At 51.2% G+C, this 12,899-nt stretch overlaps 5 protein-coding genes across 5 annotated transcripts; 3 read left to right on the forward strand and 2 right to left on the reverse strand.

Annotated features, from left to right (window-relative positions):
• Window positions 1-778: 778 nt before the first annotated feature.
• M438DRAFT_315011 (malate dehydrogenase) lies at window positions 779-2,044 on the forward strand (the record flags this gene model as incomplete). The annotated part of the gene is made up of 5 exons (XM_029902640.1): window positions 779-844; window positions 930-1,047; window positions 1,108-1,148; window positions 1,204-1,306; window positions 1,359-2,044. The coding sequence occupies 5 exons, from the start codon at window positions 779-781 to the stop codon at window positions 2,042-2,044; spliced, it is 1,014 nt and encodes a 337-aa protein (XP_029762666.1).
• A 483-nt stretch (window positions 2,045-2,527) lies between these two features.
• Window positions 2,528-4,917, forward strand: M438DRAFT_343932 (acyltransferase ChoActase/COT/CPT). The gene is made up of 3 exons (XM_029905098.1): window positions 2,528-2,821; window positions 2,874-3,589; window positions 3,639-4,917. The coding sequence occupies exons 1-3, from the start codon at window positions 2,785-2,787 to the stop codon at window positions 4,707-4,709; spliced, it is 1,824 nt and encodes a 607-aa protein (XP_029762667.1). The 5' UTR covers window positions 2,528-2,784; the 3' UTR covers window positions 4,710-4,917.
• A 554-nt stretch (window positions 4,918-5,471) lies between these two features.
• Window positions 5,472-6,861, forward strand: M438DRAFT_404088 (uncharacterized protein). The gene is made up of 2 exons (XM_029909705.1): window positions 5,472-5,736; window positions 6,147-6,861. Exons 1-2 carry the CDS (start codon window positions 5,537-5,539, stop codon window positions 6,841-6,843), a joined length of 897 nt encoding a protein of 298 aa, XP_029762668.1. The 5' UTR covers window positions 5,472-5,536; the 3' UTR covers window positions 6,844-6,861.
• Window positions 6,862-8,393: 1,532 nt separating this feature from the next.
• On the reverse strand, window positions 8,394-9,725 carry M438DRAFT_293003 (uncharacterized protein; the record flags this gene model as incomplete). The annotated part of the gene is made up of 4 exons (XM_029901803.1): window positions 8,394-8,648; window positions 8,717-9,183; window positions 9,238-9,519; window positions 9,578-9,725. 4 exons carry the CDS (start codon window positions 9,723-9,725, stop codon window positions 8,448-8,450), a joined length of 1,098 nt encoding a protein of 365 aa, XP_029762669.1. The 3' UTR covers window positions 8,394-8,447.
• Window positions 9,726-11,082: 1,357 nt separating this feature from the next.
• Window positions 11,083-12,793, reverse strand: M438DRAFT_363664 (uncharacterized protein; the record flags this gene model as incomplete). Its single annotated transcript, XM_029907662.1, has 3 exons — window positions 11,083-12,308; window positions 12,369-12,563; window positions 12,620-12,793. The coding sequence occupies 3 exons, from the start codon at window positions 12,791-12,793 to the stop codon at window positions 11,376-11,378; spliced, it is 1,302 nt and encodes a 433-aa protein (XP_029762670.1). The 3' UTR covers window positions 11,083-11,375.
• Between the last annotated feature and the right edge of the window lie 106 nt (window positions 12,794-12,899).

Raw genomic sequence — 12,899 nt, forward strand, 5'->3', positions numbered from 1 at the left:
CGGCTGTTCTGATATAGGAAGTGGAAGCTTACTGTGCTCGACGTCATGGAGCATCGAGGGTTCGGCTCGGATTTAGCTATCAGACTCCGTGTTTGGTAATGTGGTCAAGAGGCTTCACACGGCGGAGACGCGAATGATCATGTCGGTGTGATGGAGAGGGTTGTTAAGACGTAGACTTACGGTAGACAGCCACTGCAAAGGGCATGAGCCTCGCAGAAGATTGGCCACAATTTTACAAGACCTCGAAAAAGACAATATCATTGTTGAGATATCAACCTTAGCGAAACTTACTGAAGCTAATCTTTGTACAACATCATGACCTGATGCGTAACTTCGTGCCTGTTTGTTTGAACTCATTTCCAGCTTCAACGATGTTGTTCTACTAGTTGACGTTCATGCCAGGGTGTCAGGATTTACAGCTTTGAGATGGGATTTTAGAAGCTTCGTGCTTCAAGCTTCATTGCGGAAGGTGCAGATCCAAGACTGTCGTGACTTTTGGTACCCCTCACGAGCCGAGCCAGACTGAACCTGGTTGTAGACATGATATCCTCTGATCCGGCGTAAGCAGCACCTGCATGAGCTGACTTGAGCAACAAAGTGAAACTCGGTGGAGGGGTTCCATTGCACCTGCCAAGCGCCGGACACGATCGGAGAGATGATCAGGATCAGGATCAATCGGGTGGCTCGAGCTTCCGCACGCTGAGCACAACATCTTTGAGTTCCTGTGTCCGTCTCTCTACCGTCTCTTGTCCAACAAACACTCGTTGCTACAATCAAGATGTTCGCCGCTCGTCAAGTTGTTGGTACTATTCAGCGCAGAGCCTTCTCGGCTTCTGCCCGCGATGTATGTCTTTACTCTAGCTGCCAATGTCTCAAGACAGTTCATGTCTCTCATCATTTCAATGGTATACTAACTTATCCGCGCGCAGGCCTCCAAGGTCGCCGTCCTCGGTGCCGGTGGTGGTATTGGCCAGCCTCTGTCGCTTCTCCTGAAGCTCAACCCCAGAGTCACTGAGCTTGCCCTCTACGACGTCCGTGGTGCTCCCGGTATGTCGTGTCGCCTCCGTTCATCTTTTTGAAGAGGCGCTAATCTAATTGTCAATGCAGGTGTCGCTGCCGACTGCTCCCACGTCAACACCAAGTCTGTTGTAAGTAGCTACCGCTGTCGATACACGCACATCACCATACTCACAATCTCCACAGGTCAAGGGTTACGAGCAGGCCGATGTCGCCGAGGCTCTCAAGAACTCCGAGATTGTCCTCATCCCCGCTGGTGTCCCCCGCAAGCCTGGCATGACCCGTGATGGTATGCACTTTCGAGATGTCAAGAGAAGGATACACAGACTGACACTTCCTAGACCTCTTCAACACCAACGCCTCGATCGTCCGCGACCTGGCCAAGGCTGCTGCTGAGCACTGCCCCAAGGCAAACATCCTCATCATCTCCAACCCCGTCAACTCGACCGTCCCCATTGCCGCCGAGGTCTTCAAGGCTGCCGGTGTCTACGACCCCAAGCGCATGTTCGGTGTTACCACTCTCGACGTTGTCCGTGCCTCGCGCTTCATCTCCCAGCTCAAGAGCACCGACCCCGCCTCTGAGAACATTGTCGTTGTTGGTGGTCACTCCGGTGCTACCATCGTCCCTCTCCTCTCCCAGTCTGGCTACAACCTCGAGGGCGAGCAGCTCGACGCCTACGTCAAGCGCGTCCAGTTCGGTGGTGACGAGGTCGTCCAGGCCAAGGGCGGTGCTGGCTCTGCCACTCTCTCCATGGCCATGGCTGGTGCCCGTTTCGCCGAGTCTCTCCTCAAGGCTGCCCAGGGCGAGAAGGGTGTCATTGAGCCCACCTTCGTCGACTCTCCTCTCTACAAGGACCAGGGTGTTGACTTCTTCGCCTCGCAGGTCGAGCTTGGCCCCAACGGTGTTGAGAAGATCCACCCCGTCGGCCAGATCACCGACTACGAGCAGAAGCTCCTCGACGCCTGCCTCAAGGACCTCAAGGGTAACATTGAGAAGGGTGTCAAGTTCGCCAAGGAGAACCCTTAAATTATGAGGTGATCTCTTATGATGATGTGTATTAGTAGCAATTGGTATATACATGGCTAAAATCTATGTGCATGCCTACAATTCTGTTTCTGATGTCCCATCACATGTTCTTGTTGTCAGATGGCCGAAATTCCAACATCCGGTGGCCCATCTTGGCCGCGACTCGGCTGTGTTGTGGCCGATGTCACAGTAGAGAGCGGTTGTACCACAGTATCGAACAGTGGTAAGCTCGCTTTCTATGCGAGCTGACTGTATCTCTGTCTCCTGGTGAGTTCAAGACTTCTTTCTGCTCACTCAGTTCTCTCAAAGAGGACTTAGGGTCATCCTTCTGAACATCCGAATTGCTATCAAGAGCATGAGTTGTATCCACAGTGAAGACAGCAAACAGTTGGACTGTTCTCTATCAGGATTGGGCCCACTCTGGGGTTTCACGCGGAGTGACATGGTTGGTGAACCTCGGTCCGCAGTGAAGTCTGGGGAAAAGCTCTCGACCGAGGAACCCTCGGCCATTCGCTAGCAAACACGCAACAGCAGGCTATTTCTCGAGCCTGTGACGGTAAGCTTGCATCGTTACGTCTTTGTTTTCTTTTCCATCCTTTGGAGACCTACCTTCTCCCTTCTCTTTTCCCTACAAACCCTCACGCACGACACTTGGGATGTTTGGTCTCCGAGCCCGCATCATCTCCTCCCCGCTAAGCCGCCCACGCATTACTATCCCTTCGACGATTGCGAAGTCCAGAATGGCTCCTGCGCGCAAGAGCAGTTCGCTGCCGGAAGGTTGGTGCAACCTTGAATCTTTGCGCACTCCAGCACACTGACCAGTCGACAGGCTACAGGGAGGATGCGTCCAAGGGTCCCATGCTGCGCTTCGAGGACTCGCTGCCACGTCTGCCCGTTCCCACCCTCGAGGAGACAGCCAAGCGCTACCTGAGATCGGTGCACCCTCTTCTTAGCAAGTCAGAGTACGCACAAACCGAGAAGGCCGTCAACGACTTCATCTCTCCCGACAGCCTTGGTCAAACTCTCCAGAAGCGTCTGATCGCAAGAAGAGAGACACCCGACATCAAGAACTGGATTCACGAGTGGTGGAACAACGCTGCCTACCTTGGCTACCGTGACCCCGTCGTACCTTACGTCTCATACTTCTACAGTCACCGCGATGACCGCAAGAGAAGAGACCCCGCCAAGAGAGCCGCTGCCATCACATCGTCTGTCCTTGACTTCCGAAAGCAAGTCGTGGAGGGCACCCTCGAGCCCGAGTACATGAAGAAGCTGCCTATTGCCATGAGCAGTTATGAGTACATGTTCAACTGCTGTCGTATCCCCGCTAAGCCCGCCGACTACCCCAAGCAGTACGCTCCCAACGACCACAAGTACATTACTGTTGTTCGCAAGAACCAGTTCTTCAAGGTTTTCCACGAGGTCAATGGCAAGGAGCTCACAACAAAGGAATTGGAGCAGCAGTTCCTCCGCATCTACCAATTGGCCGAGGACACTCCTGCTGTTGGTGTCATGACCACCGAGAACAGAGACACCTGGACTGAGGTAAGTGGAGAAGATGAAGAGATGAGAGAACAAGCACTGACAGCCATAGATGCGCGATGCCTTGATCGCTCAGAACCCTGCCAACGAGGCCGCCCTCCAAACCATCGAGGCTTCATCCTTCGTCGTCTGCCTGGACGAGGCCAAGCCTGTAACACTCGAAGAGCGTGCACACCAATACTGGCACGGCAACGGTGCCAACCGCTTCTTCGACAAGCCCCTCCAGTTCATCATCAACGACAACGGAACCTCAGGTTTCATGGGCGAGCACAGTATGATGGATGGCACACCCACCCACCGTCTGAACGATTACATCAACATGCTCATCTTCAACAACAAGCTCGACTACGAGAATCCCTCAGTCCGTAGCAACCTCCCCGAACCCACTCCCATCCGCTTCGACCTCTCTCCCTCAAACATTGAAGATATTGGTCGCGCTCAATCACACTTCACAAAGGTCATCGGCGAGCACGAGCTCAAGGTACAAGCATACCAAGGCTACGGAAAGGGCTTGATCAAGAAGTTCAAGTGCAGTCCCGACGCATACGTCCAGATGATCATTCAACTCGCCTACCACAAGTTCTACGGCAAGAACAGACCTACCTACGAATCAGCTGCCACCCGCCGCTTCCAACAGGGACGTACTGAGACATGCCGTACCGTCAGCGAGGAATCTGTCGCCTTCACGGATGCCATGGCAAGCCCTGACGCCACACCTGAAGAATGCAGACAAAAGCTGCAGGCCGCCATCAAGCAGCACGTCGCCTACATCTCCGACGCCTCCGACGGCAAGGGTGTCGATCGCCACCTCTTCGGTCTCAAGAAGTTGCTCAAGGAAGGCGAACAACTTCCCTCCATCTTCAGCGACCCTGCTTTCTCATACTCATCTTCCTGGTTCATTTCTTCTTCTCAACTATCCTCCGAGTACTTCAACGGCTACGGCTGGAGCCAAGTCATCGACGAGGGCTGGGGTATCGCCTACATGATCAACGAGAACAGCTTGCAGTTCAACATTGTATCCAAGAAGTTGGGCTCCGAGCGTATGAGCCACTACATCAACGAGGCCGCCGAGGAGATGAAGGAACTCATGCTTCCTTCCATCGAGACCAAGGCCAAGCTTTAGAAACACTATTCTTCTGGGGATGGTAGAGGAAGTAAGAAGGGTATTTGGGACGACAGAGGTCGTTTGGGACATTTGGCCCCCGGACGTCTTAGACCGCCGATTGTTGTTTATCGCACGCATGCAAGCATTGTAGCAGCTGGATAGGCTAGATTCTTTATTTTCCTCTTGCAAGCAGCAAAGCATATGAAAGTTCTTGTTTAACGACCAATTTGCTCTTTGCGTGTTGTTGATCACCATCGTCCATGAGCACTGACCTTCCCTGGCCTTGGATCATGCTGCTCGTCTCGACGCTAACACTCGACCTGCATGACCGACAGCAGGCCAAGGAAGTCTTTCCGTCGCTTGAAGAGGCACGACGATCTTCCAACCACATACGCGAGATGTGACTTGATACACCGGTCGGATTGTGCAAGATAAACCTCACATCCCAATCCTGTGGTATTGCATCTTATCATTATAAAAGCCACTGCATGCCCCCCCTTCCCAAGCCTCATCTTTTCACTGCTCTTTCATTCCCATCCCCACTGATCTGACTCTGAGTTATCCACTTCGGAACACTTGTTGGTTTATGACCGGCGCCACTTATAGACTCTCCACCACCACTACCATCACCTCTTGTGCCTTTAGCTTCGCCATTCCCGACTTCTATAGCACCACTCTCTCAACTCCTCTTTGGTCTCTCCCTGACCACTCGCTCGCACGCTTTTACTACTTTATCCATCGGGGCTGGTATTTATTGGTTATTTGATTTGGCGATCGATAGGAGGTCGGGTGGTTATACTGATGTTTATATTGCTGGGTGTACGATTTTTAGCGCTGTGTTTAGGATGATTGACGTTAATTACTTGGAGGATGGGGGCGTTGAGAGGAGGGGGCGGGTGAGAAAGGGCGGCGAGGAGGAGGAGGAGGAAAAGAAGAAGGAGGTTTACGAAGTGGGAGAGAAGATGGAAGAAACGGCAAAGGGTTGGGTACAGACGGGGTTAGATGCGGTGGAATTGGGATTCATGAACCCTAGGGGTGTTGGATGGTGAGTTCTGTTTCTTTTCTGTTTCTATTGCTCTCTTCCCCTTTCGAACTGGGACTTGGAGTCAAGAACGTCTCCTTTTTGGTACGAGAGGACTACGTTGCTCTTTCTGTGGCTTCTGGTACAGTGATTCCTGGAATGCTTGCCTTCTGTGTCATCTCAACAGGCTTCGGATCAGGATTCGGACCCTTTCTGCCGCCCTTTTCTTTGCATATCGCTGTTGTCGTACTTGAGAAGTCGACGACGGTGAGATGTTGAGTCCATGTACCCAATCCGCATCAGCGAAACATCAGAACATCGACGAGCACAGTCATATACTGACGTGAGATCTCGTTGCCAGGAACTTCCAACTCCGCAACCTTCCTAAGTTCCTCCAACACCAGCTCGAGACACTCCGCGCCTACCATTCGTAGCAAAACATCTAGTCTCAGCAGCCATCGATCTCCTCCTAGTCGATCTATCATACTACCACCTCCGCCACAATTCGCCCATCGCCTCTCTACCCATACGCCCCCTAACCTCCCAACCCCTCCCTCTAGCCCTCTTCAACGCCTTCAAGCCCGCTGGACAATGAATGCCCTCCACTCCATCCTCGCCGCCATAACCGTACCCCTGCACATCTTTTCTCCCGCTGGTTTCCCACCTCTCTTCGGCAGTTTCAGACATGCATATACGATCAAGGGGTTTTGGTCCCACACCTGGCATCAAATGATGCGCACGCTCGCCCTCCCATATACAAACGCCCTGGTCCGCACACTCCATCTTAACCCCAGCCAGAAATCAACTTATTGGGTCAAAGTGTCTTGTGCGTTTTTCTGGGCTTGGGCTGTGCATGCTTATGGCACTTTGATCGCTGGTGGGGGGTACACGGCGGATTTGTATCGTTATGTGCCTCAAGTTGCTGCATTTTGGGTTGAAGAAAAGGTTATGGAGGTGGGGAGAAGATTAGGGTTGAAGGGGAGAGGTTGGAGGATCGCTGGATATGTGTGGGTGTTTTGCTTCCAGGGGGCGACGTTGATTGTGTGGTTTGGACCTGCTGTGAGGATGGGCGCGCATCTGAAGGGGCCGTTGCCTTGGAGTTTTGTGGAGTGGGTTGTTGCGAAGATGTAGATATTCGATGGTTAGGAGAGCAAGGTAGGTGGGAAGGGGAGGTTTCTTTGTATCGTCATTGGATTGGCTGGATTGTTCTTTCATAGTCCGTCGGAAAGATCGTTCTTTCTATCTTAGTGGGCAGATGGTCCCTTTCATGTTCAATCATCTTGAGCTTATTCGTTCCTTGTCTTCTAGCTGCTGTGATTGGAATCGTTTATGTCTGATATAGCCTTCAACTAGTAAGAGTAGTCTGTATTGATCGCTCTTCCCTGCGAATGTCTTCACAATCTTGAATCTTCCGTGTGTCACTAGCTAGGCCGTTGCTTCTTGATCCACTGCGCGAGGCTCATCTTGCATAGCTTACAAGTTATTGATCACTCTTCTGTTCTCTTTCGACTATTTTTCGCTTCACATCTGCTCACGCAGCTTACCGAATCCTCCCTCAATTCCTTAAAAATGACATCTTGTCTCCTTATCGTCAAACATCCATCACAGATCCCAGCCAGCAACCCTATTATCTTCAGCTCTCTGTCAAAAGGCAAGCTTGAACGTTTTCGACTCGGCCTAAATGACCACAAAATGCAGCGTGTTGAAAAAACAATCCAACCCTGTCCAACAACCTCCTCATCAAAACCATAAACAACAGCCGTACCGTATTAATACCTCCCTCTTTGCTCCGAACATTCCGCAGCTCGCTGGGTTCTTGGGACAAAAGCACGCTACGCTGCATCGGTATTTGTCTGTACGTAAGGACGTAGAGTCAATCATCGATTCGAATCCACACGTCGTTGTTGGTTGACTTGACTTCCATAGATCTGGGCAATTTTCTTCTAGTTCAGTCAGTGGTTATGACCTGGAAGGGACACGAATGCCTGATTTTCGAACGACGCATTGCCGTTATTTGGAGATGAGTGCTGGTTTTTGCTTGTTCAGGTTTCTTTGTTGAGGAGTATAGAGATAGAGATAGAGATGGAGATCAAGAATGGGGGAAAATAAACCTTTTGTACGGTTTTGGGAAGAAGTGAGTTTCGAAAAGGAGGAAAGATAATAGGTGATTATGCCATAGGGTGAGTAAGGGGTGAGATTTTGGTAGAGTTAGGAAGAAACAATTTCTTGACTTTGTTTGGGAGGAATGGGTTTGTGTATGAAAAATGGAAGGAGCACTTTGGAAAGTCATTCGTTGATTTTTGAATTTGTAAGCGCACAAGGAGGGGCAATGGTGGAAACGAGTGACTACATGTCCATTCAAAGACCAATCCAGTTGTGTATTTTGTTGCATATCAGGGGATCAACTCTTGTACTTGGTCGAAGCAACGAGCAAATGATGAGAAGAGGAAAACCGTGTATCATAGTCCAGCATAGCAAATAGGAAGATTAATACAACGATAAAATTGGAAAGAGCGAGTTCGAGCGTTCCTTCCTTACTCGCTATAATATCTGGTCGCACATTCCACATCGATTCCGAAGTTAACCAGGAAGTATGTTTCACAGGATCAAGATTGATCATTTTTCAGGATAAAGTGTTGTTTGAGAGAGAGTAAAGAGTAGAGATTTTTATAAACCCGCAAGAAAGAAGAGCTAGCTGACTTATCATCGACCTCCGACCACCACTATACCACTCCCTACTCCTTGTCTTGAGTAGAAGTAGAGTCAGCCTCAGCCTTCCGAGCGATAGGCAGGTCCTTGAAAGGAGTGCTCAAGCCTACACGGTCGACGGTCTTTTCGACGATGAACTTGCCACTGCCATCGACCTTGTTGATGAGACTCTTGCGGTCGGTGTCGACGACGAGACGGAGAAGATCGGGACGCATGTAATGACCACCCTGTGATTTCAGAGATACATGTTAGCTTGAGCTTCTTCTAGTGTAGAGAGATAGGCAGAGGTACTTACGAAATCGTTCAAAGCCTTGCTCAAGTGTGTCTCATCAAGATCGATATCGACGTATACCAAACCCTCAAAGTCGTCACTGGGCTTGGTGATCAAGAGCTGACCATCAGGACCGTAGATTCTAGTGTTGCCGTTGTAGATTCTGTGGTCCTCTCTTTCCTTGCCGGGAGGAGTTTGGAGATCAACACCCTCCTTGGAGATCATCTGGAAGGGAGCGAGGGTGAAAGAGCCGGTCTCGATGGCGTATGCGGGAGTCACAATATCGGCGTTGGCATCGGAGATGTTGGTGTAAGGGTCGGGATACTTGAGGGTTGTGGCGTGAGGGTAAAGAGGCCAGCCGGCGATGTGGACTTGTTCGCCTTTGCTGACGGCGTATGACTTGAGGAAGGGGTTCATGTTTTCCCAGCAGTTGAGCTGGCCGATGCGACCGATCTCAGTATCAACGACTGATTCGGTGGTGTCGCCGGTGCCTGTTGTGGATTCCCATCAGTCTCCTGGATGCAAGTGAGGGTGAAGTGGCTTACCATCTCCAAAGACAAGTCTCTCAACGTGGGTAGCGCGGATCTTGCGGCGGTGGTTCAAGATGTCACCAGTAGGAGAGATCAAGACCTGAGTGGTGTAAAGCGAGTTAAGGTCAACCTCGGAGTATCCCAAAGAAACAAAGATCTGGTTCTCCTTTGCTGCAGCACGGATACGGTGCATCTCAGGGCTGTCGCTGGGAAGACTGTTCTCGCGGTACTTCTTCAGCAGAGGCAAAGATTCTTGGTAGTTGACACGCCACATCCAGTAAGGGTAGCCAGGAACCCCTGTTTATCCCTTCTGTCAGTAGAATTACAGTGCAGGATTGGTTAGTGATGAACATACACAGTTCAGGGAAGGCAATCAGCTTGCAGCCATTCTGGCCAGCCTCGTTGATCCAGTGGATAGTCTTCTGGATGGAGAGTTCGAGGTCGAGCCATCCAGGCTCAGCGTTGACGGCAGCAGCCTTGTACTTCTTGATAGTAGCGACCATGTTAAAGATGTTGTTGATGAATCAGAGAGGGTTTGCTTTGGTGTTTGCGAGTTGTGATGATGAGTGATACTCCTATCCATCGTCCAGAGCATACGGGTTTATATATCTTCTTACCTTCGCAGTCACCTTACCGTGCATTTCCGACACCGCTTGATACTCGGCGTCCCTCTTGCTCAATGCAGTGGCAAAACGTTCAGGCCTACCTTGCCGTCGTAGCATTCTCGGATGGAGATGCCTGACTTTCGAGAAGTCGTATGATGTGCTATGTTCTGCCACAAGCACAGCATACACCAGATCCCGAGATAAGCTGTGGTGTGCTGTCATGGCTTGTTTCCAAGTTCGGATCTACTGCGATCGATTCGGGCTTTGGGTGTTACGTTGGCGGTGTTTCGGGATTTGCTCTGCTTGCAGTGCACCTCCGGAACTTCTCCCTGCAGTTCACAACGCGCAGTGACCTTAGATGATCATGAGATATCGGCCAATTGAAGATCCTCAGATGGTGACGATGATACGTTCGTGCGATGATGGATAATGAAGGGCGTTTACGGGGCGTCGGGGCTTGCTGAGGCAGAAGCACACAGGGGAACGAAGGTCGCCACGCTCAAGAATTCGCATTCAAAACTTTCCGTTTGATGGACTTTTTCGTTTGCTTTTAATGTGATTGTGTCCTGATCTGTGACAGAACTTGTGTTAGCAGTCGTTGGCAAAGGAAGTCACGATGGATAGTTGACGTTCAAGATTTCCAAACGCCGATGCCTCGTCATGGGGCCAACCCTGGCCCAGAGCTTGCTCTCCTGAGTACAAGAGCTTTTCTATCTGATACCAGTTCAAGAGTGCAAAGAGTTTTGGGCATTGATCCTGTTTCTGCTGAGGAAGTCAGGCAGCTGCCCCTCGTGGATGCATCTCAAAAACACCCCAAAAGTTATGGGCATCTTACCGCTGCTGAGCTTGGGACACATCTGATCGTGTCCCATGTTTGCAAAAGGAATATCATGCAAAAAGACCATCCGCATCCAAACCAGCCCACCGATTCATTCCAGTTTTCTCGTCTTCCTAAACACCGACCAATGGCTGAGCATAGCATTTTCTGCTCGAGTGATTGGCAAAGAAAGATATAGACTACCATCTCAATCTTGGAACAGCAACATTCTTCCCGTCATATTTGTAATGTTTCCAACAACAGCGTGATTCGCGATAGACCAGGATTCTATCATCTCAAAAGTTGTGCCAGTCATCGTAGGACAAGCAAATCATATCTAGACATGCTTGTCGACAGAAGTCTTGTGCATGGGCATCGGATACTGAATAACAAAGCATGATACTATTACTAAAGACAATGCAATCCATTGACTTATTTGCTCTCACTTCCTTGACCTCAACATGGACCAAATTTCCGTAAACCACTAACCTTGGCTGCCTACACAATGACCAAGCGCTGCGTACAGTATGGCGCAACCCAAGAATTACCAGACCATAGTAGAGTCCACCAGATCCGCCGGGACAAAATCAAAGCCTTTCGTTCATTTTGCCGTCGAGGAGATTGCGCTTCGTGATGGAGGCTAAATTTCCACGACCAAAGAGCCTCAATCAAGATGTCATGCAATCCCACAAGCAGACACCGTATTATTGCTTGAGCAGCGTAGACTTGCTTTAGTCGAGGATAAGAAGGTTGCGAGGACGAAGCTCCTGCATCATGCGCATCAGGTTTGCCATCTCCTGCTCAAGAGCGACAAGATTGCGGGCCTCCTGGCAAGTAATAGGTTGGTCTGCTGCGAAAGGGGGCCCGCCTTCGTCAACAGCGAAGCGACGAAGATGTTGGCGAGCTACAGGAGGGACCGCGCCGTTCCGGTCTTGGTGGCCAACGTAAGGGGTTGATAGATTAGGATGCGGACGACCGTCTGGACCACGGTCAGGACGAGTGGTACGGCGCGGAGGGGTAGAGCGAGGTAGAGAGTTAACTGTAGTATACACTTGGCGGCGATCAGAGTTGAGTTGAGATGGCACGCCTGGTGGTGGAGGAGGAGGCGGCCGCGGTGGACGAACAAGCAGCAGTCCTCGAGCCTCACCGGGGAGCTGATCACGGCCCGTGTGTTGGTCAATGCTGGCGCCACGATGGCGAGAAGCAGCAGTCGCACTGTCGATACGAGCCCGGAATCTACTTCTGCTTCTGCGGCGTGGGGATACGTTGACCGGAGCTTGGTGACGAATCATAGGAGCATGGTGGCGTCGAGCATGGCCATGGGCTTCTCTTGCTCTAGAATCCTGAGCGCGCTCGGTGTACGGAGGTGGTAAGTCAGGAGGCAGTTGGGGAGAGTGTGTGTGGCTAGCAGTGCCACTACTAGGCTGGCGGCTGGTGTAACGTGGAGGGGGTGAGTAGAAACCAGGGCTGATGGCATCGTGTGCGTGGCGGCGTTCGAGATGGGCGGGAGTAGTTGTGCGGGCATCCTCATGGCGTGCAGGGCTTCTGCTTCTCCTCCTGCGGCGTGCGGGCACATTCTCAACCGAGTCGCGGTCCCAAATGACTTCAGTGACATTACCGTGTGAGTCGAGCCTTACGCGACGTCTAGGGTAAGGCACTGTGTACTGCAAACATGAATCAGGACAAAGCTCAATCTAAGGATCTTTGATGCAGAGAAGACTTACCTCAATGTATTGCATCCCTGTGAGCGCCTCTTCGAACATGTGCTTCACGGGACTTCCTTGACAGAATGCGGCACGGCTAGCCACGTTCCAGTCGCCTTTGTCGTAGACGATGAACTTGCGTCCACGGTCTTGCACAGCTGTGCGAGCAGCGGCACGGCGAGCTCTGTCTCGCTCTCCCACGTGTATCCATGTGCGCTATGAGGTACAGTGTTAGCTGTCTGCGGAAGTGGGCGGTTCAAGTTCAGACTCACAGTGCGTGGCTGCATGAACTTTAGAAGATTGTCGAAGTAACTCTTGTGTACGTGCTGACCAAAAGTGGCCTTGCGGGTGGCCTCCTTCCAATCATCCAGCTCATAGGCAATGAACTCCTCCATCCACTCGTGCGCTACAGGGGAGTCTCTGTTATTCGTAAGTGTGCGCGCCATTGCCGATGAAGGGATGGCCGCGCAACCAATGATTTGAAGATGTGGCTGTTGCGTGCTGGCTTGAAAATTGATGAACAGTTGATTGTCGCGCTAGTTCGGGAATTTT

This window comes from Aureobasidium pullulans (assembly GCF_000721785.1).
Source record: "Aureobasidium pullulans EXF-150 unplaced genomic scaffold scaffold_5, whole genome shotgun sequence".
NCBI lineage: Eukaryota > Fungi > Ascomycota > Dothideomycetes > Dothideales > Saccotheciaceae > Aureobasidium > Aureobasidium pullulans.